This window comes from Cricetulus griseus, chromosome 4 (genome assembly GCF_003668045.3).
Source record: "Cricetulus griseus strain 17A/GY chromosome 4, alternate assembly CriGri-PICRH-1.0, whole genome shotgun sequence".
Classification (NCBI taxonomy): domain Eukaryota; kingdom Metazoa; phylum Chordata; class Mammalia; order Rodentia; family Cricetidae; genus Cricetulus; species Cricetulus griseus.
Window position 1 is genome coordinate 196,559,244 of NC_048597.1, and position 26,810 is coordinate 196,586,053.

Below are 26,810 nucleotides of genomic sequence, written 5' to 3' on the forward strand. Positions count from 1 at the left end.
AGTTGTGTAATGAAGCCACCTAACACTGTGGGAACTCTACAGAGCAAACCTCAAAGAAAGACATTGTTGGGGACTAATTAAATCAATATATCTGAGAGACGGCAGCACTGCTCAGAGAGCTGGATTAGCCTCCTGTCCAGGATTTTATTTTCTTTTGTGTTGTTTCCATTTCGAAGGACCCTTGATATTGTCTCGCTTACACACACACACACACACACACACACACACACACACACACAAAATGCTTCCCTAGAGATGCCATTAGGATGCTGTGTCACCATGTGACATTTCCAAATCCTGCTAGATGGCTAGACCTGGTGATATGAGGAATAGGTTTTCAATAGCACAGAGCAGCCTTGTTCCCACCGGAGTCTTGAGAATAGTGTTTAAGCAATCGCTCCAAATTTATGTTACTATTTTGGTCACAGGCACACTCTTTCAACTGCTACAATATGCAATTAAAGTGAAACTTCCATCCAGACCAACTTGAAAATACTCTTGTCAACAGCAGCTTCTCTAACAGTGGACACTGGAATGTCTAAATACAAGAATCTTCCTTTAATATACAAAGTGTAGGACTATCATTTAGTAGAACAAGAAATTCTTTAAAAGGACCGAACATAAGTGACAACTGTAAAAGTGGAGATTATATTTTGGCACAGTTAATCTAAAAGGGGAAACTCAGTTTCTCTTACTTAATCCATTTCTCTTATTTAATTTTTCTCCATTGTTTTCTGCTCACACCTTTAATACTTTGTAAGTAGGTGGCGTAATTATAAAAATGAAAAACATGACACAAAGTATCTAAATTCAGATGAAAATATGAATTGAACCCTAACTATGACATTAACCTATATTAACTTCTCATCATTCATCGTTAAAAAACACAAAACACTCAAGGACTTTACATGTCAGACAAAAGGGTTTCTTTTCTATGGTGAGACGAAGCACTAAGTATTTATGACTGAGAGCTACCTAGGTATCTGACACCTTCCCTTCATCGTCTGTATCGTTCTTTAAGCTAGCCTGTGGTCTCCAGCTACCCAGCCAACGCAGGCTTCAGCTTTTGCTACAAAAAGTTAACTGAGTTCTAATTGGAATTTAAAACACAATGCTTCTGTCCCTGCCAGTAATAATCTTGACATTTTAGTGCAGGCCCACAGCTCCCCCACTCCAGGGCTCCTTTTACTTTTGTGTGTGTGTGTGTGTGTGTGTGTGTGTGTGTGTGTGTGTGTGTGTGTGTGTGTGTGGTTGCTTTGTTTTTTTGGTTTGTTTTGTTTTGTTGTAGTTGTTTATTTTGTTTATTTTTTTATGGCATTCACTTTTCCAACATCAGTGAACGCCTACATGGTAGGCAAACACAGTAAGATACCTGGGTCTAATTGCAAAGTGGATATCCTGGGCTAACACTCCTGTACTTCCACTGAGATTTTTGAGATTAAAATGGACAGATTACAGAGTGTGGCCTGAAAGTAGGGTATTATGTGTGCAGTGACACTCCCAAATCCATGCATGAATAAATGAAGGTCTGTTCCTCCAGACCTTCGTGGCTGCTTGAGTTTAAAGCCTTTCCTCTATCCAAAGAGCTGGAGAACAGAAGCCATTAACCTGGTGCTTTTAGAACAATCTCTTCAACAAATCTTGAATTAAAATAAAAGCAGGGCAATTGGTATCTAAATCAACCTCTAAGGTAGCATGTATTTTGTGAAGATATTTTTACCAATTTAAGCCTTCAGTTCAACCCTTACCTGCTCCAAATCACTTCTCAAATTCACTAAGAAGAAAGTGTCCCCAATAAAACAGTCATTTTCTCGTGGATGTAGAGGCTTATTAGCAAAGGGGTCAGGATGACAGCACCACTCTCCAACGAGAGCTCCCCAGTTCTCACTCGGCAGTGGGAGCACCCTGAGGAGCTTCCTAGTGGAAAGAGGAAAACAGAATTTTGTTTCCACTGTATAAAATGCAATGTTTTTTTAATTAAATCAGCATGAAAGAAGAAAGAAACTCATTAGCCACATGCTTGCAGTGTCAATTTTCCTCCAATTATGAAAGTAATATATGCTCATTATAGACAATGTTTTACAAACTGCAAAGAGGCATAAAGGAGGCAGAAGCCTCCCTTTGCTCACTTTCACAAATCAGCTCCTCTAACACGACAGAATTTTCATTGCCATATTTTCCATGGACACAGTGCACACACAGGGGAGGCCTTGCCCTGAGAAGACACTGACAGAACTTTGTTTTCATTTTCTTCAAAAGGTCCTGATGCCCAATGACTCTACAACTGTCTATGGGAATGTCAAATCTTTCTAGTTCATTCCCTCACTGTCAGATATTTAGTTTTGAGTTCTTAATCAATATCCCTGAGATGAATATTCCTGTTGGAAGATTTATATAGAAATCTGATTATTTCTTGGGGGAAAACATCTTGTAAGCAGGCGAGCTTCTTCCCACATAGGGTTAACCTAGTCTTAATTAAACAGTCTTTTGGAACAAGCTGAAAGCATATTTAATGCTGCTTTAATTAGCAACTTAAATTACTAGTGAGACAGGACTGATTTTTACATTTATTGATCACTTCTTCTGGGGATAGTGGTCAATAACTACTTCTTGAGATGATATCAACATATTTTCATTAATTTTCAAAAATGCATTCCATAATAAGGATATACCCTTTTACTAACAATTGTTATAAATATTTAAGAGTTATTTTCTTTTTTAAAATTTGGTTTGTTGATATTAAAGAAATATCACTGTCTTCTGTAATTTCTTCCTCTTCTCTATTTTAATAATAAACTTTTATTGTTGAATATTTTTTGGTTTACAAAAACATTGCAGAGATCATATACAATCTATGGATAGCTTATATATATATGCTCTCCCCCACTTTCTCCAATTAACATCTTGGGTACCCACAGTGATGGGGTACCCATCAACTTTATCTAGATTTCACCAGATTTTTCATCAAAGTCTTTTTGTTTTGTTTTGTTTTTTTGTTTTGTCTTTTCATTTCCAGGGTACAATAATACATGGCACATACTGCATTTAGTCATCATATAATCCAGGCCTCCTCTGGTCTGTGACAGTTTCTAAGCGTGCATTTCTCGGCAGTCTATAAAACACCTCTTACTGAGAGCTTCTCTGGTGCTGTCTCTAGATTAGTCTGGGCCACAGACTTGGGGAAAGCATTCTGGAGAACAGGGAGCCTTCCTTCTCATTGCATCATGTCACAGCCCTCTACATCAGCATAGTTTACTCCTGGTGATGCTAACCTTGATCTTTTGCTTAAGGTGACATCTCCTGTTTCTCTTACTAGTAAAATACAAATAAAGCAATGTGTATTTTGAAGATCAGAGTTAAGTTAAAATAATTAGGATACGATAGTGTCATTTCCATTAAACAGATTTTCTTTTATTTCTTTTTGAATGATTCCCCCTATCATGTTAGCCATTTTTCTTAGGTTCTCCCAATCGACTATGAGTATCATAAAAGGATAATGACAGATTGGAAGAGGGTAGCCATTCAATTTGTAGCTCTACAGGACAGAGCTAGGAATAGAAGTGCTGACTCAAACGGGGCACCACCAGCATCATTTTGACTGCTGAGGCAGGAGGATACTGACAGGTGATTCTTTCAACATGCACTTCTGAGAGCTTGCTATGATCTGGGCAATATGCTGGCCTGCTATATGACACCCAAACACATATGCACAGTCTCTCCCTTTCTAAGGGACTCTAGTAGGAAGTACAGACCACACACAGTAAGCAAAGGTGTGCATAGCAAAGCTCACAATAGAGTGATGAGGTTCTACCCTCCTGGTGGAAGGTGACAGCACAGATCCCAGTGCAAATGCGATGGAAGCATCAGCTCCCTCCCCAAGCACACATTCCCACATAAACACAAAGTCTACCTTTTCTTTTTAAGGGACAGAGTACTCCTAAACCAGATCATGCATACTGGGTGGACAGACAGAGAATACTAAGGACATATTCTGTTTATTGACTTCAGAGAATAGGTAATTTCTGAGCTGGCCTTTGAAGGATAATAAATCAGGAGTTCCTCTGGCAATGAAAGAAATTTAGGGCACTAGAAGAAACAGCATAAAGGCAGGCCCCACATCTCTTTATCTTTGCAAGGTATTCCTACTGTTTGACACACTTCTCAAGTCTTTCTTGAAGGAATGAAGTAGCATATTTTGGTAAGTCTGACAGATAAGGCTCCTGGCTGGCTCTGCTTGCATTCTGGGGTGCAAGGATTAACAAACCTCTTCCCTTGCTGCCTGAGTATCTGACCTTTGGAATAACCACCTAGCTTCGTTACCCTGGAAACCAGGTAAGATCCTAGGCATCATATATATTGCTAGGCAACACTGCTTACAGTAGAAACGATCCATGATTCGTAAATTGCATCTTACTGGGAAGATCTATGAATGAGCTGCACACATGTGGTAAGTTAGTGTGCTTTGACCTTCCCTGAATGCAGGTCACCTCGGTAAAGCCCTAAAAGCCACAACCAAAGAACTGTAACAAGACACTGTCTGCTCAGGGCAAGTGAAACTTCTCAGCCAAAGCAACAACCACACCTGATGTGGATCTTGTGCTCCGTCCCCAGAACTCTGTCACATGGGGAGACAAGGGTCCCCCGGTGAGAATATCAACTATCACTTGCATGGACTGCAGCAAAGCCCATGCAGATAGGGATTCCTTTTTAAGACTTGTATTTATTTATTTTATATCCCAACCACAGCCTCCTCTGCTCCCTCTCCTCTCCTCTCCTCTCTTCCCTTCTTACAATTACCTCCTAGTAATTGCTCAGAAAGGGACAGGCCTCCCATGGGCTTTAGCAAAGCACGGCATATCAAGCTGCCATAAGACTAAGCACGGTCCCCTGTATTCAGGCTGGGCAAAACAATCCAGCATGAGGTATAGGTTTCCAAGAGCCAGTTAAAGCACCAGGGACAGCCCCTGCTCCCACTGCCGGGAGTCTCACATACAGACTAACCTACACAACTGTCACATATATAGAGAGGGCTTAGGTCAGTCCCATGCAGGCTCCCTGGGTGTTGGCTCAGATTCTATGAGTTCCCATGAGCCAGGCTAGTGTTTTCTGTGGGTTTTCCTGTGATGTCCCTCCCTGTTTGCTACAATCCCTCTCCTCAGCAGGACTCCCAAGTGTGGCCCAGTGTTTGGCCATGGGTCAGAGAGGAATTCTTGATGCTGCCTGGCCAGGACAGATGTGTCCTATAGTAATCTTGTGACTCTGCATGAGCAGAAGCACTAAGAGCCCTGGGGGCACTGCACATATTTAATGCTCAGGGCACTTTGTGAGCAAAACCAACAACGCTCCTGTCACACAAGAGACTTAGGAGTGTGAAATAATCTTCACAAGTCCACAGAATTAGAGGTGAAAACTGAAGCAAGGGTCTTTATCCAGGTCTTTCTGACTCTAAAACCACCCTTCCCCTTAGAATACATTCACCTCTCTGACAATACAGGGCAGCAGTAAAGGCCAAACAGGTGAATGGCCACACCTTCTGTAGGGAGTTACCTGCATGAAAATTTGAGACCCTAAAATAAATAAATACATAAATAAATAAATAAATAAATAAATAAATAGATAGATAGATAAAATAAAGAAAAGTTGAGGCCCTAACAATAGGTAGAACTATCACAGTGGTTTTGTTTTGTTTTTCGAGACAGGGTTTCTCTGTGTAGCTCTGGAGCCTCTCCTGGCACTCGCTCTGGAGACCAGGCTGGCCTCGAACTCACAGAGATCCACCTGCCTCTGCCTCCCAAGTGCTGGGATTAAAGCCATGCGCCACCAACGCCCTGCCTATCACAGTGTTTTACAGAGGGAAGTGAATGCAAGAATCCGGCATTTGTAGCTTCATGGATCTTCTCTATTAAGACTCTCTGCCTCCTGACATTGTGCCTAAGGGACCTCAATACAATGAAAAAAGACAGAACATCAAAGAACCATGCATGACCAAAGAAATGAAAGTGCACAAAGACCCAGGAGAATTGATGCACATTAACACAAAATAGGAGATTTCAAAGTTAACTTGACCCCACATCACAGTGAATAAAGGCTGTAATGTACCCTTTAACCGCCTACAGCAGGCAGCAGAAAGAAGTGTGTAATTCACAAACTCATTGCAAAAATTAAAGGGTTTTTACAGCCAGAAAGAAATTTTTCTGATGGGGGCAGAAATGAAACCTTTAAGAAGAAAAGATGTATTTTAGTCACAGGTCAAAAAAAAAAAAAACACTGAAAAGTGTATTTTGATGTCATCTACTTCCTAAGAGTGTTCGAATAAAACAGAAACTTTACCTTTTAATTCAAGGTAGTTTAGCTAAAAATCTGCTGGAAAGAAAGGAAGGGAAGCAGTAACGTAGGTTTTCCTCTAGACTTAAGATTATGTGAGGAACAGTTCATGTTTACAATAAATTAGCGTTTGCTACAGATTTTTGATTCATTTGAAGTATAAACCTTTGGAAAGTAATGACATGAAACATAACTTTAATAAAAGCTATTGATGAAGTTTTGATACTTAAACAGATGTGGAAGAAAATATAATATCCCTTAACTTTGAAGTCAGCTTCCAATCAATGACAATAATAATGGCAATACCAGAGAACATATTAAAGATTTGATTATAACCAAATGAACATTAAAGATTCTAAGAAAAAATATCAAATACTTACAGCTCAAAATGTGGCAACCAGAGAGTTTAAGTAAATTCAGGTATTATTATCCAACAGGCAGGCCACCAGTGCTATAAAACTAGCTTTACACAGAACTGGGCCCTCTGAATGTGGGTGACAGTTGAGTGGCTTGGGCAGTTTGTGGAGCCAGTAGCAAGGAAACCAGTATTTTTTCCCTAGTGCATGAACTAGCTTTTTTGAGCCCATTCCCTATGAAGGGATACCTGGCTCAGCCTAGATACAGTGGGGAGGGCCTTGGTCCTGCCTCAAGTGATATGACAGACTCTGTTGATTCCCCAAGGGAGGTCTCACCCTCTCTGAGGAGTGGATGGTGGTGGGGTGGGGAGAAGATGGGGGAGCAGGAATACTGGAGGGAGAGGGAACTGGGAATGGTATGTAAAATAAGATTGTTTTAAAAGTAAAAAAATAATAAAAAGAAAAAACTAGGCCGAGCGTTGGTGGAACACGGCTTTAATCCCAGCACTCGGGAGGCAGAGGCAGATGGATCTCTGTGAGTTCGAGGCCAGCCTGGTCTCCAGAGCGAGTGCCAGATAGGCTCCAAAACTACACAGAGAAACCCTGTCTCGAAAAAACAAAAAAAAACAAAAAAAAAAAAAGGAAAAAACTAGCTTTACATTCTAATATTTGTCTGTACATATCATAATTAATCTATAATATATAATCGTATTCCTAAATGTATGCAATGTTGCCAAAAGGCCAGTTTACAAAAAAATCCCTTTTGGGGGTTAGGGAGCAGGATGACAGGGACTGAACATGCTTTGTACATGCAAGCATGTGGTCTATAATGTAACCAAAGCCTGATTCTGTATTTTTTCCTTTATAAACAAGTGATGATATTCACAAGCGTATCTCTTTTCAGCTACAATTAGAGCTGGCCTGTCAAGTGGCTCCCTCAAGCAGGTGGACACTGTGACATCTGTGTCCACAAAGCCCATCCTGCTGTTCTCCTAGAGTTTCAGTGTCCCGTCCCCCCCACCCTCTATGAGCTTGGGGCTGACACTGAGTTTTGCCAGTGTGTGTGTGTGACAGTAGGATCTGGTCCACAGACCTCAGGACAATGTCATGGACAGTCTGAAAACCAAGGTGCGTGTGGAAAATCTGTTTCGTCACCAATGTCATTCTAGTCTAACATGAATCTATTTCTAGAGAGCATAACAAACTCTAAACACAACAACCTCTAGCTGTTTACTGGACTATTTACAAAAATGGAAAATGTATCGGTCCTTACCTAATAGGATGAACTGTTTGGCCTCAACAAGAACATAGTCAAAAACTTGCACATATTCAGACAAATTTTGTAGGAAAACTTGAACTAAAATAATTATAAATTGGAGAACTGTCTTATAAAGAAACAAGGTGTTGTTAATTAACATACCGACAAAACAAACTGGCTAAGAATATGTAGCCCTGAAGAAAGAGAAAGGCCGTAATAATTCCAAGGGCTTAGATACTCTGGGGCTGAAAATGAGAACCATTAACAAGTCTTTCCGAGTCGATGTCTTTATATGTTATTTCTGTTCTTTCTCTGATAAGAATTTTTCCTATTCAAAAGGAAAGAATAGAACATGCTTTAGCCTTGAACTAGCCAGATACTCAAGAGTCACAGAAGCCCAGAGCATAGCTCTTGAGTTTCAATGATCAGAGGAGTTTCTTGTTGATGAAGCTTTCACAGGTTTCTCTATCCCAACTTCTTCATTTTACAGATAAAGAATGCCCCAAACCTACATAACTTATTCCCATATAAGAAGGCTTGAGAAATGGCTCAACAGTTAGGAGCATACCACTCTCACAGAGGACCTGGGCTCAGCTCCCAGCACCCATGTGGAGTGCCTTACAACCACCTATAACTCCAGCTCCAGGCAACTGCATGCACACCTTCATATAACCACATACAGGCATACACAAGCACATTATAAAATAAAATAAAAATTTAAAAGAAAGCAGTTAATAACATTAGATACCTTCCTGAGAATGCTGCTTAGAATTCGTTGATATTGCTGAGAACACAGATCAGCTCACTTGAAACACCTCTAGCCATGCTTTGTTTTCAGGAAGCACCAAAGTAGTCCTTAGCAACCTTACAGAACAGGTCACCAAGGAAGAAGAACAGAGTGCCAGGATTGGTTTCAACAGTAAGTTGTGAGATCCATGAGCAGACACTAGGGGGAAATCCATCCAGAATCACAGGGCATACTGTCTCAGATGGAGATGAATACAAACCTTGAGCAAGTTACTACCTGTACTGCTCAAGACATGTACAGAGGCTTGATATATAGGTGTGCTGTGATAGCGTGGGGGAAAGGTCAGTGTTCATCTTCTCACTCTGAAACCTACAGACTACGTGTGCCACAGTCCTCAACCCAAAATGTTTGAGACATTAAACGAGGTCATTTGCTAGTTTACTAATAAAAACAATCTGGAAAGGGGAGAAGGAATCAATAAAACCAATTACAAAGCTTGCTGAGCATTTACTCTGTTATATGTGCTAACATTGCTTAGCTCTCTTGGTGAGTTTGGAAAGCATGCATTATTAGAAGGCTTTACTAGCAGAAGTCCAGGGGGTACAGACAAGGTCCTCTGCCCTGTGAGTGAGAGAATGGAAGCTCACACCCATGCACCATTCTCCGGAGAGGAACAGAATGCCAAGCCTCCTGATAGGCAAGAAGGAAGACTGTCTTTCACCACCAGCCCCACAACCTTCCAGGTCTCAATTTTAGAACCACTGACACAAAACCGAAGACTACAGTCCTGAATAGAGAGACAGGCACTGTAGTGAGCCTGGGCATCCTTCCCCAGGGAAGCACAAACTCCAGGCAGTAAAGAAACAGCATTTCCCTTCTGTAATGAGCACCAAGAATGTCACCGCTCCTACTGTACCTTCCAGATCACCCATGTGGCATGGGATGAGATGTCTCAGAAACTTGATCAGAGAATTAAACCAAAGCCTGAAACAGACTGAGACAAGGCCAAAATACCCAGAGATCTTTTGGATCTTTGAGACATAGGTCTGCCACCAAGTGCAAGATGCATAGCAACTTCATCTCTGGAGATGCAAGACCCCTTCATTTCTTACTCTTGCCAGTCACTCAAAAGAAGCTCTGTGTGTAACCTCCTCAAACCTTGAGGGTGCATTTGTGCCAGCTCATCTCCTTGGAACACTGCCAAGATCAGGAGGCAGGCAAGAGAGGCTGGTGGGAAGCCAAAATAAACACACCATGCTTTACTACATTCAACCCGGCAAAAACTTACTAAGAACACACTTTTCCTCTAGGCACCATGCCTGATGCTGAGGATGCTGGTAAGAATAATGGTTACTGCCCCAGCTGCTAGCACATGGCGAATGCTGACCCTGTACCAGGCACTGCTGGAAACACTTGAATCATCAGATCCTACCAACAGCACTATGAGATAAGGCCTATTGTTAGCTACATGTTCTCACAAAGGACACTAGAAGAGTGATTAAATAACTTATCCAAGATCACTGAGCTAGTGGATGCTGGATGGAAACTCCATCTTACCACTGCTGGCCATGACTCCTATACTATACAATCAAGAGAGTAGGAATAAAGGGCATGGAAGTCAGTGTGGCTATCTATCCTCAAGCCCACACTATGTGAAAACAGGCAAATGGACCTCAGAAGAGTATCTAATGCAACCCAGGAAGGAGACAAGGCCTCGAAGTAGTGGATGCTATGTCAGCTGAGTTCTAAATGCTTAGGTTGGGAGCAAACCAGGGAGTGGTGAAGGATAGGAGGTGCATTCAGGAAGGGGAGTAGCTTTCAGGCAGCCTCAGGGTGAAGAAAAGCTGCCAAGGCTATGGAACACAAGCTCATGGCCTGAGCCACGTGATACCAGTGAGCTTGGTGAAGAAGGAGAAGACTAAAGGAAGAGCTGAAATTGGAGAGAGTACAGGGGGGCAAAGGATTCCAGTTCTCCATCCAGAAAGTCAACCTTGCATTATAACACCTACTAGTGGTGGGGCAGTGCATCTGCACAGAGCAAAGGAAGACGGAGGCTGAGCAGACAGCAGGCTGCTGACCAAGTGTCATTAGGTAAGAAGACAGTGGGCAGAGGAAAGTGATTTCCACTCTAACAGCAATGGCCAAAGTGCCTGGTGATGATGTATGGGGAGCAGGAAGAAATCTGCTTGGCAGAGGTTTGGCATTATGGAACCAAGGACATTGAAAGAGGAGCAGGCTTCAGAAAGGAAGCATCACTTGCTTGTCTCAGGTACCCAACTTAGAAAATCCATCAAAGAATTCGTCCTCTAAATAATGCTAACAGTAATAATGTTTTCATCTATCTTCTACATGAGTCACTAGAAGCTGAAAATTCAGAGGAAGCATTTATGCCCAAGAAACCAGAATGGTGACTTGAAGAAGAGAACACATTTTAAAAAAGAAGAAGGAGACGCCAACTTGGGAATGCTAAGGAAGTTAGCAACGAGCCCTTCCTTTCTCCATAATTACAGCACATCACCAGAGCGGGTTACAAGATTAACCTAATCACTGAGAAAAGGTTAATTTGTGCTCTGTATGCTCCATCTTAATAAGCAGGGGACTGTGAAATGGGTTTTAGAAGGCCCTGATGGAACCAGTTCAGATCAAGTCTTGCTCCTGCAGGTAGAAAATTCACTATCTATGGAAACATTCCCACAATATCAGAACAAAAGGGACACATGAGAGATGACTCCATGGCTCTCTGCTCAGCGATCAGTTCAGGCTCTTCCACCACGACCAGCTTCCTCCTCAGACCACACTGTTCCCCTCCATGGTCATGGTGGGAGTCAGGGTTCACTTTATTCAAAGTGACACTAAACTGGCTCTCATTTCAAGGGCCCTGCCGTTCCCTTGGTAATTGTCTCCAGAAACCATCCCCAGGCACAGTTCTAATCAGGGCTCGATACATGCTTACCTGTCCTTTATCGTGACGTCACCGCAGGACTGGCAATAAAATGTGCAGCGTCCTTGAGCTTGCAAGCTTTGGTTAAACACTGAAATCGGTTCTAGAGGACATCAGCAAAACAGCAAGTCTTAGAGATTTGGAACAAACATATTACATCAGATTTAAAGGATTAACTAGCACAATAAATTACCACCGACACACTGTTTATGATTTACTCAAAAGTATAGGCTTAATTAGCACTATCCGATGACTCAACCAGAAGCAAACATTGTGAAGTGTTTCCAAAAACAACAGATTTTGCTTAGTATTCCTGAGCCAGGCATTGCCCTAGATTACCGTGTAACATACTGGTGGGTTTCCTCTCTCATCTCTATAAATATGAGAAAGTCTGTATTAACAATGAGTGTAGGCTAAAATTTAAGTTCAATCTGGATTTTGTCTTATGGTTCAGTTTTATATCCACCCCTGCATGTTAAACAGTACGAGCAAGCAAAATGGACATCCAGACTGGTCTTTGTGGAACAGGTCCAAAGAATTCGAAGCCCTTAAGAGTGTCTTTATTCAAGAGCAAAATCCAGTGTCTAATGAAACTTTGGGGGATGGGGATGAGAGGGAGGGGAGATACTGAGAGCTGTGGGGAAGTCTAGATTGTCTATCTAGTGGCACTGGATAGCTTGCATCGCTCATTTCCGATGCTTCATTTGTAAATAAAGGAGATTTTTATTTAAAATAAAAACCACTCGATTATTTGTCTATAAAAACCCTAATCAAAGAAATGAGGTCATAGTTATTACAAGCAAGCAATAGAATCTGTTTGGTGTTACTTTGTATGCACTTTAAAATGCTTTTGAAGATGCCAGAAAGTTTAAGTCCTGGCAATTAAAAAAGTCTTCAGTTTAATCTCTAAGCGTCTCTGCAAATCCCTCCTGCATGAAGGTTAAATAAACAGTATTACTCTTCAATGCTGAGCACCTCTAAAGAAGACCTAGGTAAGCCCTCCAAGGTATGCTTCAGAACAAATCAATTTTCAGTGGAACACTGCCCTCTGCTGGCCATAAGTCATGCATGGAATCCTAGATGGGCAAGGCTGCTGGGGAAGATTAATAGATCATATGCTGCGCCCCAAAGGTCACCATTTCATCTACATCAACTTCAGAACAGAGTGCCAGGGTGATGTGTGTCATGAGTGCTCCCTAAAAGTTGAAAAGGCAACTAACTCTTTAAGATCTTGAGACACAAGCAAATGCTAAAAATTTCAAAAGTTGCTTCCTACAACGCTTAAGAGTTCCACACACACCAGTATGCTCCCACCTGATAATCATTCATTCGGCAAATCCTTATTCCCCACCTATTCTGAAGAAAGCAATAAAGCAATTAAAGACGGAAGAATCTGCTTTACGGAGCCTTGAATGCACCACAGAGCAGGCTTTGAGAGTTTCCCTTTCCAGGGAAAATGTTTCAAACACATAAAGAAACAGTCCAACAAACACCAACAGTATGAAAACCAACACAGCAGTGGATTCATTGTGTCCGCAGTCAGTATTAAATGCTGCTAATTGAAAATGTTAAAAATAACTCAGTTACAGAATATGAGTGGGCAACACACCCATTACATCCCTGGACATCCCCATTCCTCTATCTTTAATATCAGAGTCCTAGAAAACACGGTGGCTCTCAGGCCTGCCTTTTGCTGGTTTCCAAACTCAACAGGACATTCCTGCTGTGCTTATTGTTGCCAACAGGAAAATGGGACATCAAAGATCCACACTTGCCCCTCCATCCCAGAATGTGGGTACAGTCAGGGAGGCAGTTGGTCTATGTTCCTATCCTGGTGACCTCACCCTGCTTTCCAGTATTCAATGTCATTCTGGGCATGACATGACATCTCTTTTACCCTGTCCCTTGTTTCTAAAATGGATTCTATATATTCACTAATTCAGAACATTAGCAAAATTAGTCTTGGGCAAAAGAATAGGTGACATTCCCTCTATCTTCTCCTGACTTTCAAAAACCAGAGGATGACATTACATCTCTTACAGGCTTCTTAGGACAATCTTATTGTCCCCACCTCCAGGCTCCACAATGTTCTGATGAAGAGCTTACTAAAGATGGCTCAGCAACGAAGCCTCTGGAATGACAGAAAGAACTAAGGTCTTTCTCTGATATGAAGCAGCAACTCCGTTTCCTCCAATTGGGGTTCCCCTTTCACAGTATTTTCCTCATCTACAGCATTCGTGACATTGTAAGAGATACAATGAGCCAGTATCAAAAAAAAAAAAAAAAAAAAAAAGAATCACAAGATCTTACAAAAAGAAGGTTTTTTTTTTTTTAAATCACTTATCTGTATCGATATACATTTTGAGTTTGTATGCAATCACCAACACTGCAATTACAATCACTCCAGTGATGACACCATATCATTCCTCACATGCAACTTTGAGTCCTCTACGTGTATTATCCTTCTAGAATGGTCTCTGCACAGATGGGATAATTCCCCCTGCCCAGTTCTCTGGTCAAATGATCTCACCCTCAGGCAGCCATCACCAAATTCATAACTTCCATGGCATTACTCTGCCTTTTTTCCCCACAGCATTTTGCTGTATGCAAATTATGTGGTCAGCATCCGAAGTTCCCGCCCATCAGAACATACACTCCACAATCTCGGAGGCCTTTGTAGCCTGCTGGCGTCTCTGTTCCCAGCACCCATATCAAACGGCTCACACCTACTTTGAGCTATCTATCCTGTCTGCTGAGTGAATACATATCTATGCAATATTTTAAAACCAACCAGGTTTTGGACAACTGCTTTATGATTTTACCCTCATATCTGTGAGCCAGACATTTCTGATTAAAGAAGCAAACTGGGCTCTTAAATACATACTTAAAGAAGTGAAGGTTTGGAAAAGTTAAGTGATAACGTGACGTGTTTCACGTCACACAGCTGGTAACTGGCAGAGTGGCTCACGACCCTGGAGCTTCTCAATCCCTTAGCCCTTCCAGGTCAATGATTCTTTTCACCTGGGGAAAGTTTAACTCAACGAATGTCAACATCCATCTGAGATGCCGCTCCTACTCACGTGGGCCTGATTCAGTGTGGGCCTGCAGACGCAGATGCAACCCATCTCCTCGGATGTACTGCAAGCCTCGGCACGAGGAAGGCACAAGCCTGACCTCTGCTGGAAGCTGGGTCTCGGTGCAGCCATCAGGTGTCCGCATCAAGAGTGAGGTGGGAGTTATAGAAACGTCCAGGCGCATCCCTCCTTCGTCTGGCTCACTGACAATGCAAAATAAACCCAAGTTAACGATTTTCTCTATAATGAGGGAAATTCCACACATCCCACACTGCGTGGAAGAAGTGAAAGCTTAACCCAGCATTTGTTTGCTTCTCTCCCATAGAGACCCAAAAATCCCTGTCCCAGGAAAATGCAACCGTGGGAAAAGAGCCAGACTAGGTTAGACCATCAAGACTGTAGCCTGTCACCCTGTGGAGGTCCCGGGTCATGTTTCTAACTCTTGTTTCTGAGATCAGCATTAAAGTCGGGAAATCAAAGTATTGTTAACTGATATGCAAGATGTTCATAGGGAAACGCAGATGCCAGGCAGCTTTCTGCAAAAAGGCAGAGAGTAAATATTTTCTCAGTTCTCCACCAGCCTGGGATCCACAGTGAGACTGTCTCAAACAACAACAAACCCCAAACAAACAACAGAAAAGGGCACCGCCTGGCTCACAGGCTGTGCCAAAAGAGTTTAGATATGTAGTTTGGTGTCCACTATCTACCTTGGTAATTTTAAAACACATCTGGCACTTAGAAATGCTCCCAAAGAAACCAGTGGGCACTTGAGGTCCCAGTGCCACTGTTTCTGCTATTTCTCAGTTCTGAAAATTCAACCGCTTTCACAGAGCTGAGCAAAGCTCAGAAAGTACACTGTCTGCTTTGCACATAACATCTCAAACAGAGTGGACTGTATGTCAACAGCAAGGGAGAAAAGCTTACACACATTCAATACAGATGTAAGTCTTCTTGTATTGATTTTCATCCTGAGGATACTGAACCTGCAGAGCTGGAGACCGGCCGTACCACAAACCACATGGCCTCTATAAGATAATATGTAGAAAGGCAGCTTTCGGGGTCTCTCCCTCTTCTTGCATTACCTTCATCCTAGAGGTTACATCCTCATGATCTCACAGAAACCTAGTGACCTCTCTCAGAGCCTAGCCTGGCCTCCTAACATCACTTCTCGGAGGATTTAGAATTTAAGCCCCATAGATTTCAAGAGGACACAAGCATTTGGGCTAGAAGAGGGTTACAAAAGGTAGAGGGAGGAAGACAGTAAAGGACGCAGCAGTATCCTGGCTGTGCAGAGGGCTGACCAGAGAGATAAACATTCTGAGCTAATGAAAGCCAGGCTTCGTACTGCACAGGAACACAGTTACATGGGGGAAAGCGGAGCAAGCTAGCCTGCACCCTGTGGCCATGGACTAGAACTAGGGATACCTCTATGAAATCATGGTTTAGGATGTACACAGATGCAGCGATTTAAATAGATGTAAATGTATGTACATGCATAAGTCAACAATATATGTCATCTATGTATCCTATTTCTGAAAGAAATGACATTCCAATAACAATGAGCATCAAATTGTAGTCTATTAAGCCATTTTCCATTTAAAAAGAAGTCCTGGCATATTCAAGGCTCTAGACTAGATTCCCAGTATGTATTTGTATACACACACACACACACACACACACACACACACACACTCACATATGTGTACTTTTTAAGACAAGGTCTCATGTAGCTCAATCCAGCCTCACTATGTAATGGATGATATTGAATTCCTGATCCTTTGGCCTCCAAATCACAACTGTTGGGGTTATAGGCATGCACTGCCCAACCCAACCAGTAAATATTTTTAAAATTGTTTTTAAAAGCAAAACAATATGGTTCCTTGGTGGGTGGGGAACTACATCAGGATTAGAGTTAAAAAAAAAAATAGGATGAGCCTACACCATACTACTATGCAGCAAAGTAAAGAGGGAAAAAAGGAAGTCGAGTGTCCTCTGCTGAAACTCTAATTTTGGTGGCTTTGGCCATTGTTCTTGAGACATTCTTACTATAGCTATTAAGGGATCACACACTCCTTTAAGCTATCCAAGGTCTACACAGCTCACTGAAAAGCAGCAAGCAAACTTATGATAACCTGTAAGATTCAGTGATATACAAATAACAGGAAAAAACTGCAAATATTGCAGGCTAAATGTCATCATGGTGAAAATATTTACACCACAGAAATCATCAAATGCTGCAAATCAAGACCTTTGGCTTATTTTGTTACTAGAGATCAGGTTACTAAATACTTGGCCATGAAGTAAGTACTAGATTAGTCAGCTTCCTGTGACTGTCACAAAATACCTGAGAAAAGCAACTTAAAAAGAAATTTTCAAGTTATCTCCAGCTTCAGTCATTTCAGTCCATGTGTTAGTATTTAGGCATTTGTACTGGCCTGCCTTTGGAGTTCTGACAGGATACGCCCTCAGCTGCTGCCACTAAGAGCACCACCTGTGCCTATTCACTTACGTTCCCTTTTAAAAGGACCTTGCCCAACTCCCATCTCTCCCTCTCCCCCTCCGTCCCTCCTCTTCCTCTTCCCAGTTCCTCCCCCCACCCTGTCTCCCACTGCTCCTGTCCCCAGAGGCCTGTCACCCCATTCCCTTTCCCCCTTTTACCACCAATTTCCCTTAATACAAAACCCTCCATTTGAACTCTGTCCCATGGTGTCTTTCTCTCTCAAAGCCACATTTGTAAAATTACAACACCATGATCTCTTAGGCCTGTTGCTTTGGGCCTGAAGGAAAGCTGAATATCATGGCAAGGAGCATATGGCAGAGCTGCTAGTCTCATGGTGGTCAGGAAGCAAGGAGAGCAAGGGGTACTTTAACTAGAACCTACCCCTCACGGCTTCCATCTCTCCCAATGGCCCATTTAGGTATGCTTTCTTCCACTTGGCATCTCATATCTCATACCGCATCCCATACAGTTTGTTAAGCAAATGTTACATTAAATAAAGACTTTGTCTCCACCCCTCACCTTTGTCTGTTGTATTTTTCCTGGAAGTTGACTCTATTCAGTATTTTATGGTTTTTTGTTTTGTTTTTTAATTTCTTGACCACTGTTCATTCACCCATTGCTACTATGAGCAGGAATGTAAACTGGTATTGCCACTGTAGGGAAGTTTCTCAAAAACTAAAATTAAAACTACCACCTAACTGTGCTACATTAGTCCTGGGTATATATCTGGAGGACTTTTGTTTGTTTGTTTGTTTGTTTGTTTGTTTGTTTGAGACAAGGTTTCTCTGTGGCTTTGGAGGCTGTCCTGGAACTAGCTCTTGTATACCAGGCTGGTCTCAAACTCACAGAGATCTAGCTGCCTCTGCCTCCCTGCCTCTGCCTCCCGAGTGCTGGGACCATCGCCCAGCCTGGAGGACTCTTAAGTCCCATCACAAAAATACGTGTACATCTGTGCTGAGTGCTGCACTATCCACAACATTAAGGAAATGGACCCAGGCTGGATGAGTGGACAAAGTAAAGGTGATCCATAAACACAGTGAAATTTTATTCTGCCAGAAAGAAAAATGAAATCATGGCACTTCCAGGACACAGATAGAACTGGAGCTCATCAGATTAATTCAAACTCAATCAAATACCACGTGTTTTTCTCATGGGTGGATTCACCCCGAGTTTTGTTTTTTGTTTTTTTTTTTGTTGTTGTTTTTTGTTTTTTCTTTTTTTGTTTTTATGGAGACAGGGTTTCTCTGGGTAGCCCTGGCTGTCCTGGAACTATAGCCCAGGCTGGCCTCAGACTCAGAAATCTGCCTGTCTCTGCCCCCCAACTGCTGAGATTAAAGGTGTGTGCCACCACGTCCATCTGTGGATCCTAGATTTTAATTTTTATACTTGTGGGGGTGAGTTTGGGTGTAGGTCATAAAATGAGAAAGGGGACAGTGAGAGTGAAAAATGAGGTTTTAAGGAAACAGAGAGATGAAAACGGAAGAGAAGGTAACAGAATGCATTTGCCCTGAAGCAGAAGAGAACAGTGAAGGGGAGGGGCCGGTGGGGGTGGAGCAAAGGGGCAAGAGAAACAATGAATGTACAAACCCATCACTTTGTTTACTAACTTTAAAATGCTAATATAAAAGTTAAAAAAAAAAAAAGACGAGGAACCAAACTCAACCATATGAAGAAATAAAGGTACTAAAAATTCTAATGAATGCACAGATTGTCAAATTTTCCATGACAGAAACACTCAACAGTGTGCTACTTGGAGGGGAAAAAAAATCACTTATAAAGACACAAGTTTAAAGTATAAAGGCAGGAAGGGATGTTCATACAAACAGTGTAGTGAACTGATTTCTCATACAGATATTGAACTATCCAATGAGAAAATTACAGCCATAATTAAAGATCATGGAACAACTGGATATCCATAGATAATAAATACTTTGATTCCTACTTCACTGTGAACACAAAAAATTAATCCAATATACCAGAGATAGAAACAAAAGTGGTAACCCTCCTTAAAAACAAATGCAGAAAAGCTAAGCAGAGGGTCAGTCATGCTTAGGGTCCCAGAGACTTGGAAGCTGAGGCAAGCAGAGGGGTCCCTTTAAGCCCAGGAGTTCAAGGACTAGCTAGCACAGCAAGACCCATTACTAAATAGAGACATAGGTAAAAGAAACCTGGGGTGGGTCGGGGGAAGTATTCACAAAGTCGAGGTAGAAAAAGATTTAAGATATTAGACAAGGCTGGAAAAAAAAAAAACTTGAGAAACTGGATTTTTATTAAGATTTAAATTTCTGCTCATCAAAAGACAACATACTGAGTACCCCTAAGCCAAAAGGCCAAAATGCGCTGGAATGAAAATGATTCTGACCCATACCACTTTGCTAGAGATGCTCAAGAAGTCTATGCAAATACTACAAACTCTAGAAAGGTCCAAAATCACTTCAGGCCCACCCAGACCTTTTCCAATAAGACATATTCACTGTGTATTAGGAAAACAAAAATGTCTGCCACAGATGCAGGAAGACATCCACAAATCCTCACGCATGTGGCTTTCTATTGTTTCAACTTAGCAACAAGACTAACCAGTTTTTATTAGCTAGAGATGAACCTGCTTTTATTAGTTAGAAACCATAAGATACTTTACAAAATAACACACTTGGATTATCAAAAAGCAGACGAAAAAGTTCTCAACATTTTAAGTCACCAAGGATAAACCATAAAATAATTCCTCATCCCCATTAAAATGGCTCAAACCAAAAAGATTGGCCACATGAGAGAACTGTTTGACAGTTTCTCACAAAGAACTGGGCACCTCTATCCTACATTGCAGGATAATGTAGGATATTTCCTAATTTCACCCTTAAGTATTAATCCAAGGGTATACATGTCATAATAAGACAAGACATTAAACAAGGCTGGGGGTGTGGCTCAGTGGCAAATGCATTTGCCTAGTTCCAATACCCAGCTCCCATCACACACACACACACACACACACACACACACACACACACACACACACACACACAAATCTTATAAAGCAAATCTAATGCAGCTGACTCATAGTAAACACTTTCTGAAAATAAACAAAACATCCAGCAATAGAAGAATGAGTTTGTGGAATATCCAGACAATGGAAAATTACTCAGTAAGTCACAGGAAAGGAATACTAATATAAGCAACAACACAGATGAACCATGAATCTCACAGCCCTGTTGAAGGTTCCCAATGCTGCGGAGGCAGAGGCAGGCAGATCTCTGTGTGTTCAAAGCCAACCTGGTTTACATAGTAACTTATACTAGTCTTTGATGGTCTCTCAAAAAAAAAAAAAAAATGCTGGGGAAAGCAGAAACAAAACCCAATGCATGCTGTGAAAGCTATGTCAACTTGGCTACATCTGGAATGAACCTAAAATTCCAAAATGGAGTACACACCTGTGAGAGATTTTTGCTTAATTTGAAGTAGGAAGATTCATTTCTAATCCAGACCTTTGAGGTAGATGTGCCTTTATCCAGATCTGAGCTGGGATAAGCCACCTCTAATCTGGGCCACACATTCTGCTGGAAGGAACACCGAAGAAGGAAGTTCTTTGCTCTTTGCTTAGTTGCCCTGGCTCTCAAGTTCATCCCTTCACTGGGGTTAGAGCCTACTTCTTTGGGATTCCTAAGTATACTGAAGACCAGCTGAGCTATCTAGCCTCACGAACCGAGCAACTACTGGATTTTTTGGACTTTCCATTCATACATAGGCAGCCATTGTTGAATTAGTTGGACTGCAGCCTGTTAAGTCATTGTAATAAATCCCCTTTCTATATATAGAGATTCATTCAATAAATTGTTGCTCTAGAGAACCCTGACTAATACATGTGTCAACACAGGTCCAGAAACAGTGACATTGTGTGGAATGGCTGAATGAAGAACACGGTTGTTACTAGTGCAGGGGAAGTGACTGGTGCTAGAAGTCAAAGGTCAAACAGAGACAAATAAGCTGTCTAGCAAAGTAAGTTTCTTAACTTGCTTACAGGGTTTTTGTTTGTTTGTTTGTGTGGGGGGTAAGGGGTTGTATTTGGGAATGTTTGTACTCTTAATTACCAAACAAGATGGACAGAGCTTAAAGATATCTGTTTGAAATTATGACCCCACTCCTTTATCTAGCACTTCACCCTTCACCCCCATACTAGGGAGAGATCTCAGAGCCTGTACATGCTAGGCAAATGAGTTGCACTGAGCCTAGACTCAATCCCAATCGTAAAACTGAGGAAATTCAGATATACAGATATAGAGATACAGAGATAGATATGCTGCTCCAGAACACATTTTCAGACCTATGTCTGTTTGAAACACTTGTCACAGAGAAATAGGCAAAACCTATGAAGAGATCATTAAAACATTAAAACTGCTAACCGTAATCTAAAAAAGTCTATTTCCCCGCCAGGTTTCTTGTTTGTGTAGTAAATATGAAATCAAAAGTTTGCACACAGGCTGGGGAAACCGGCCAGTGGCTAAAGCGCTTGCCAGGCAAACATAAAGATCTCAGTTCGCCACCCGATCCCGTCCAGCGCACGCGCACATTGTCTCGCGCGCGCGCGCCTAAGGCCGCTCGCGCTCGCCCCGCCGTCCCGCGCCTCCGCGTTCCCGTCTCGCGCACGTGCACCGGCGCCTCGGTCGCGAGCATGGCTCGCACACGCGGTCCCGCGCACCGGCGCCTCCGCCCTTACCCCAGGATTAGCAGCGCGCTCTGCAGCCGTCTCCGCACTTCCAGGAACACGCGCGTTTCCGCCGCAGCCACCGCCATGGCCCACTGAGGCCCGCACACGAGACCGAGCCCGCAGTTACCAGAACCCGGACAGAGTGGGAGCACGTGTCGCAGGCGGCTCCCAGGCGGTGGCCGGGCGGGATCCTGTCGGCTACAGCGCCGCCTTGCGGGCGGAGAACGCACTGCTGAGGCGCGGACCCTGGAGTGCACCTCCCGCCAACCCTGCTCTTGCAGCACAGGGGAACAGAGAACAGAGCCAGAACAGAGAACAGAACAGGATGAGGGAGGGCTTGATCTGAGCACTTCTCTCCCTGAAATGAGCAGAAAGATCAAACTTGGGGGCCGGGAGGGATTCCTCTGGATGGCTTGGGTAGGAATGAGGAAGATAATGGAGCAGAAACAGTAGAGATGGGTACTTTCTCCATTTCCAGAGCTGAATGGCCGCCCCAAAGCCCACTTTATCTGAGTCTCCTCTTTTTGGAACTAGGACTGTTTATTAGCTTCCGTGTCCATTGTAACCAAAATGTCAAAGATCGATGGGGTATTGCATTCGCTTTACAGGATAGCTCCAAGACTGAAACAGTTGCAAAAGACGTAAGGTCTCTGTAAGCCATGAAAACACAGTGGGTAGAGTCTAGTAGCTTGTATTGAGGGACTAATCATTCATATAACTTTAGAGAAGCAAAACGAAAATGAGTAATTGCTGATGTACGCCCCCACTATACTGCAGAAATAAAAGACTCAGCGAAGTTATAATTTCATTGCTACTACAAGACACATTTTCAAAGTTTGACACAGTAAAGGATATGGTATGGTGTAAACAAATGTATCAGGCCATGGAATTTCAATAGGATTTCTTTAAAAATAAAAGGTTGTTACTTAAATCAATGATAGCTTGTATAAAGGAAATTGTCTTAGGGTTACTGTTGCTATTATGAAACACCAATGTAGGGGGAAAAGGCCAGCCAAAGAAACACACCCTGAGCAGAGCCAAAAGAAACACACTTTGGCCCTAGAATCAGAGCCAGTGAAAGAAATACAGAAGAAATAAAATTAGAACCAAAAGGCTGAAAAGGACCAGTGAAGGAATCACACTTTGGCCCTGAAACCAGAGCCAAATCTGACCCTGAACCTGAGCAGAAAACCAATCCCTGAGCACAAGATCTAGCCAATCTCAGCTCAGGGAATGAAATCTGACCAATCTCCACCCTGGAAATCTCCCTGGAAAAACTCTGCCTCAAAGAAGCCCTATATAAACCCCGTGTCTGTTCAGCTTGTGCTTGTGGGTCTGTCCTGCTGGTCCTCTTCCATCGTGGCAGAAGCAGCCACTCTCCTGGATTCTTCCCTCTTGATAAATCTCTTAAATGAGGTTTGGGTGAGACCTTCCTTTGCCGGAATGGAGTGGAGGAGAGAAACAACTTTTGCTAGAGCCAGAGCAAAGTAGAGCAGAGCAAGTGGAGCAGGGCTATAACACTTTAGCTGGGGAAACCTTCCCCTAGTGAAGCAGAGTTGTTACACTCCAAAAGACTGGAGTTTAGCTGTAACAACTTCACCAGGAAGCCCTCCCCTGCTGGATCGAGCAGAGCTGTTACACTGGGAAAACCTTTCCCTGAAGCAGGGTTGTAAGCTACTACATTTACTGTGACCTGTGGTATTCCTTGGCTCCAGATTGCCAGAATACCTTTCCAACCTAGTTGTAATACTCAATACTCTTTGGCTCCTGAGTGCCAGAATCCTTGCTGATCCTGAAAGGCCCCCAGAGACTCAGGCCCCCAGGATCTCATCCCAGGACCTCGGGCACCTCAATCACCATGAGGAGGCAGAAACTTGATGCAAACAGCAAGAGGCATTAATGAAAGGTGAACATTTGTCAAACGGGCCTCCTCAGCACGCAAGTTTGGCTCCAGGGCCGCCCCGACCTCTAGGCACTGCCGGTTTTAAAGGCAAAAGCCACAGCTGTTGAGTACGTGACCAGAGTCACAGGTTCCTAGGAGGCCCTTTGTCTTGAGGGGAGGGCTGGGAATCAGATGGCCTCCTGACCCACCAGTTGTAAACCCGAAGACCTCAGGATGTGCTAACTAAACTTGCCTGAGTAAATTGTTAATTGTTGACACATTGGCCAGTGAGCCCCTCAGGGGAGGGTAGCCATCTGGGAATTCTTGGTACCCAGTTATCTTTTTTTTTTTTAATTTATTTATTAGTTCCAGTTAGGGAACAAGCTTGTTTCACATGTAAGTCCCTTCTCCTCTCCCCCCCTCACCCCCATCCCTCCTCCCCCACCCCAGCCCACCCCCCCACTCCATCCACCCACCACTCCCCAGGCAGGGTAGGGCCCTTAACAGGGGCTCTGCAAAGTCCACCAAATCTTCCTGTGCTGGTACCCAGCTATCTTATGGCCTTGTAAGGGAGTAATTGCTGGTGGTTGGTAAATTCCAGGCACTAAGTCATAGTAGTGGCCTTGGTCAGTTTCTGGGCTATATTTCTTTGCTAATTTTTAAGTCTTTCAATCCAACCTGTTGAAATGCTTACAGCCATGACTAAAGAAACTTGGAGAGGAAAGGGTTTATTTAGTCTATACTTCCACAGTACTGCTCATTGAAAGAATAGAAACTCAAACAGGGCAGAATCCTGGAGGCAGGAGCTGATGCAGGAGCCATCGAAGGGTGCTGCTTACTGGCTTGCTCCCAGGACTTTGCAGTCTGCTTTCTTTTTTTTAAAAAAAAAAAAAAACAAAAAACAAAAATATTTTAATACCTTTAAAATCCAATTTTTTCTTTAAAATCATTTATGAAAAAGATTTTCAAGTCAGAATTAACACCTCAATTAGCCAAGTGTCAGGAAGCTACATTACAGCTACTTATTTTACACAGAGGAGTCTTTGCCCTCACTTCCTCCCAATGCCTGTTCCAGACTTGGTTGGAGTCTCTCCACAGCCCAGCCTGGTTCCATAATTTCTTCAGATCACGAAAACTGAATTTGTTGGACACCAGAAATCTGTTGATAGGACGTCGTGTAAACCATAAGCAGTCTCCTTTCTTATAGGACCCAGGGCCATTAGACCAGAGATAGCACCACCCACCATGGGTTGGGTCCTTGCCAGTCAATCACTAAGAAAATGCCTTGCAGCTGGATCTTATGGAGGCATTGTCTCAATCAAGGTTCCTTTCTTTCAGGCGACTCTACTTTGTGTCAGGTTGACATAAAACTAGCCAAGACAGAAATCCAATTTATTGTTGTTCCATTTCATAATTTCATAGTTATAATTACCACACACCAAACCTGAAGCATTTCTAAACAAGTTCTTTAAGCCAATCATTATGGTGTATACCTGTAATCCCAGTATTAAGGAGGCTGAGGCAGGAGGATTGCTGCAAGTTCAAGTCCAGTTTGGACTATATAGTGAGTGCAGGGCCATCCAAGGCTATGTGGCAAGACCCTACCTCAAAACAAAACAATCCTCAGTATATTGAAGAACAGTAACATCAGACCAGTTTTCTAATTACTCTTTGAGGTGCTTCATGTGGATCATGTTACATGAATTCCCATTTCATCCCAACAATTTGAAATCACAGGTGGGAATAATAGCTTTAAATAAAATAAGCTGGGTAGTGGTAGCGCACGCCTTTAATCCCAGCACTCGGGAGGCAGAGGCAGGCAGATCTCTGTGAGTTTGAGACCAGCCTGGTCTACAAGAGCTAGTTCCAGGACAACCTCCAAAGCCACAGAGAAACCTGTCTCTAAAAACAAAAAACAACAAACAAACAAACAAACAAAAACTACTCTTTGGTGTCACCTCATTTATTTGAAGGACAATTGTCATCTTCCACTTTTAACACTTAATGTAGAATGCTTAAATATTGACACATAGTGAAATGCACAGCATTCTCACAATAGTGTGCTCCTTATAAGTGGTTTAAAGCTTGTATACACAAAAATACTTGTCAAAACTTTCCTTCCTTCCTTCCTTCCTTCCTTCCTTCCTTCCTTCTTTCCTTCTGCCTGCCTTCCTTCCTTCCTTCCTTCTTTCCTTCTGCCTGCCTGCCTTCCTTCCTTCCTTTCTTTTTGAAACAGGGTTTCTCTTCTGCGCTATGGTCCAGACAAAACTCTTTGGAGTAACTGTGTGTTTGAAAGAAAGAAATCTAGACACAAAATAGTGGTAAACTCTCAATTCCACACAGACTCTGAGCCTGAAATTACTCGTGTAAGTATTGGTGGACCCTCTGTTTGTTTGTTCTGGTGTTTCAAGACAGGGTTTCTCTGTGGTTTTGGAGTCTGTCCTAGAACTTGCTCTGTAGACCAGGCTGGCCTGGAACTCACAGAGATCCGCCTGCCTCTGCCTCCCGAGTGCTGGGATTAAGGGCGTGCGCCACCAAAGCCCTGATGGATCCTCTGCACTGATGGATCCTCTGGATTGTACTCAAAATAATTCTTCAAAGCTGTCTTCAATCTCCCCCGTCTTCTGGCTGGTTGAAAACCCCTGCTCCCGCCTTTCTCGCGGCCGCCTCCACGATCGCCCGCGTGAGGGCGCTGTGGCGCCAGCTAGCGCGGGCGGCGGGGAGAGCCCGGCGGCCGGGGCGGGATCGAGGCCGCCGACGTCGACGCCGGCGGGCGCGCGCGGTGCACGCTGGGCTGTCACTAGGCCCTCGGCTGGCGGCCTTCGTGCGGCTGCCGCGGTTGCCAGGAGAGCCGCCGGCGGGAGCGGCAGGGCCGCGGCCCAGCCGGCGCGCGCGGCGCGGGCGCGCGGCATGCGGTGTGGGTCGGGGTGTCGCCCCCGGGTCCCCACCTGTGCCCGCCGCGGGGGAAGCGGGGCCCGGGCCGGGCGGGTGGTGGGACCCCGAGACCTGTCCGCCACCGGTGCGGGGC

General features: G+C 43.2%; 1 protein-coding gene across 5 annotated transcripts in view; it reads right to left on the minus strand.

The window, feature by feature from the left end:
* Ube3d (ubiquitin protein ligase E3D) overlaps positions 1–22,103 on the minus strand; it is a 131,220-nt gene extending 109,117 nt beyond the window's left edge. For 3 of the 5 annotated variants that reach the window (XR_003484509.2, XM_027411015.2, XM_027411017.2), the window contains exons 1-4: positions 21,910–22,100; positions 14,708–14,904; positions 11,640–11,730; positions 1,749–1,917 (exon numbers count right to left, since the gene is read on the minus strand). Coding sequence is in view for 3 of the 5 variants with exons in the window: in XM_027411015.2 (XP_027266816.1) it covers positions 1,749–1,917; positions 11,640–11,730; positions 14,708–14,904; positions 21,910–21,986 (534 nt within the window). In the remaining 2 variants the exon portion in view is untranslated. Of the gene's footprint in view, positions 1–1,748; positions 1,918–11,639; positions 11,731–14,707; positions 14,905–21,909 lie in introns of all 5 variants that reach the window. The other 2 variants (XR_004769708.1, XM_027411016.2) reach the window with 2 other exon arrangements.
* Positions 22,104–26,810: the final 4,707 nt, after the last annotated feature.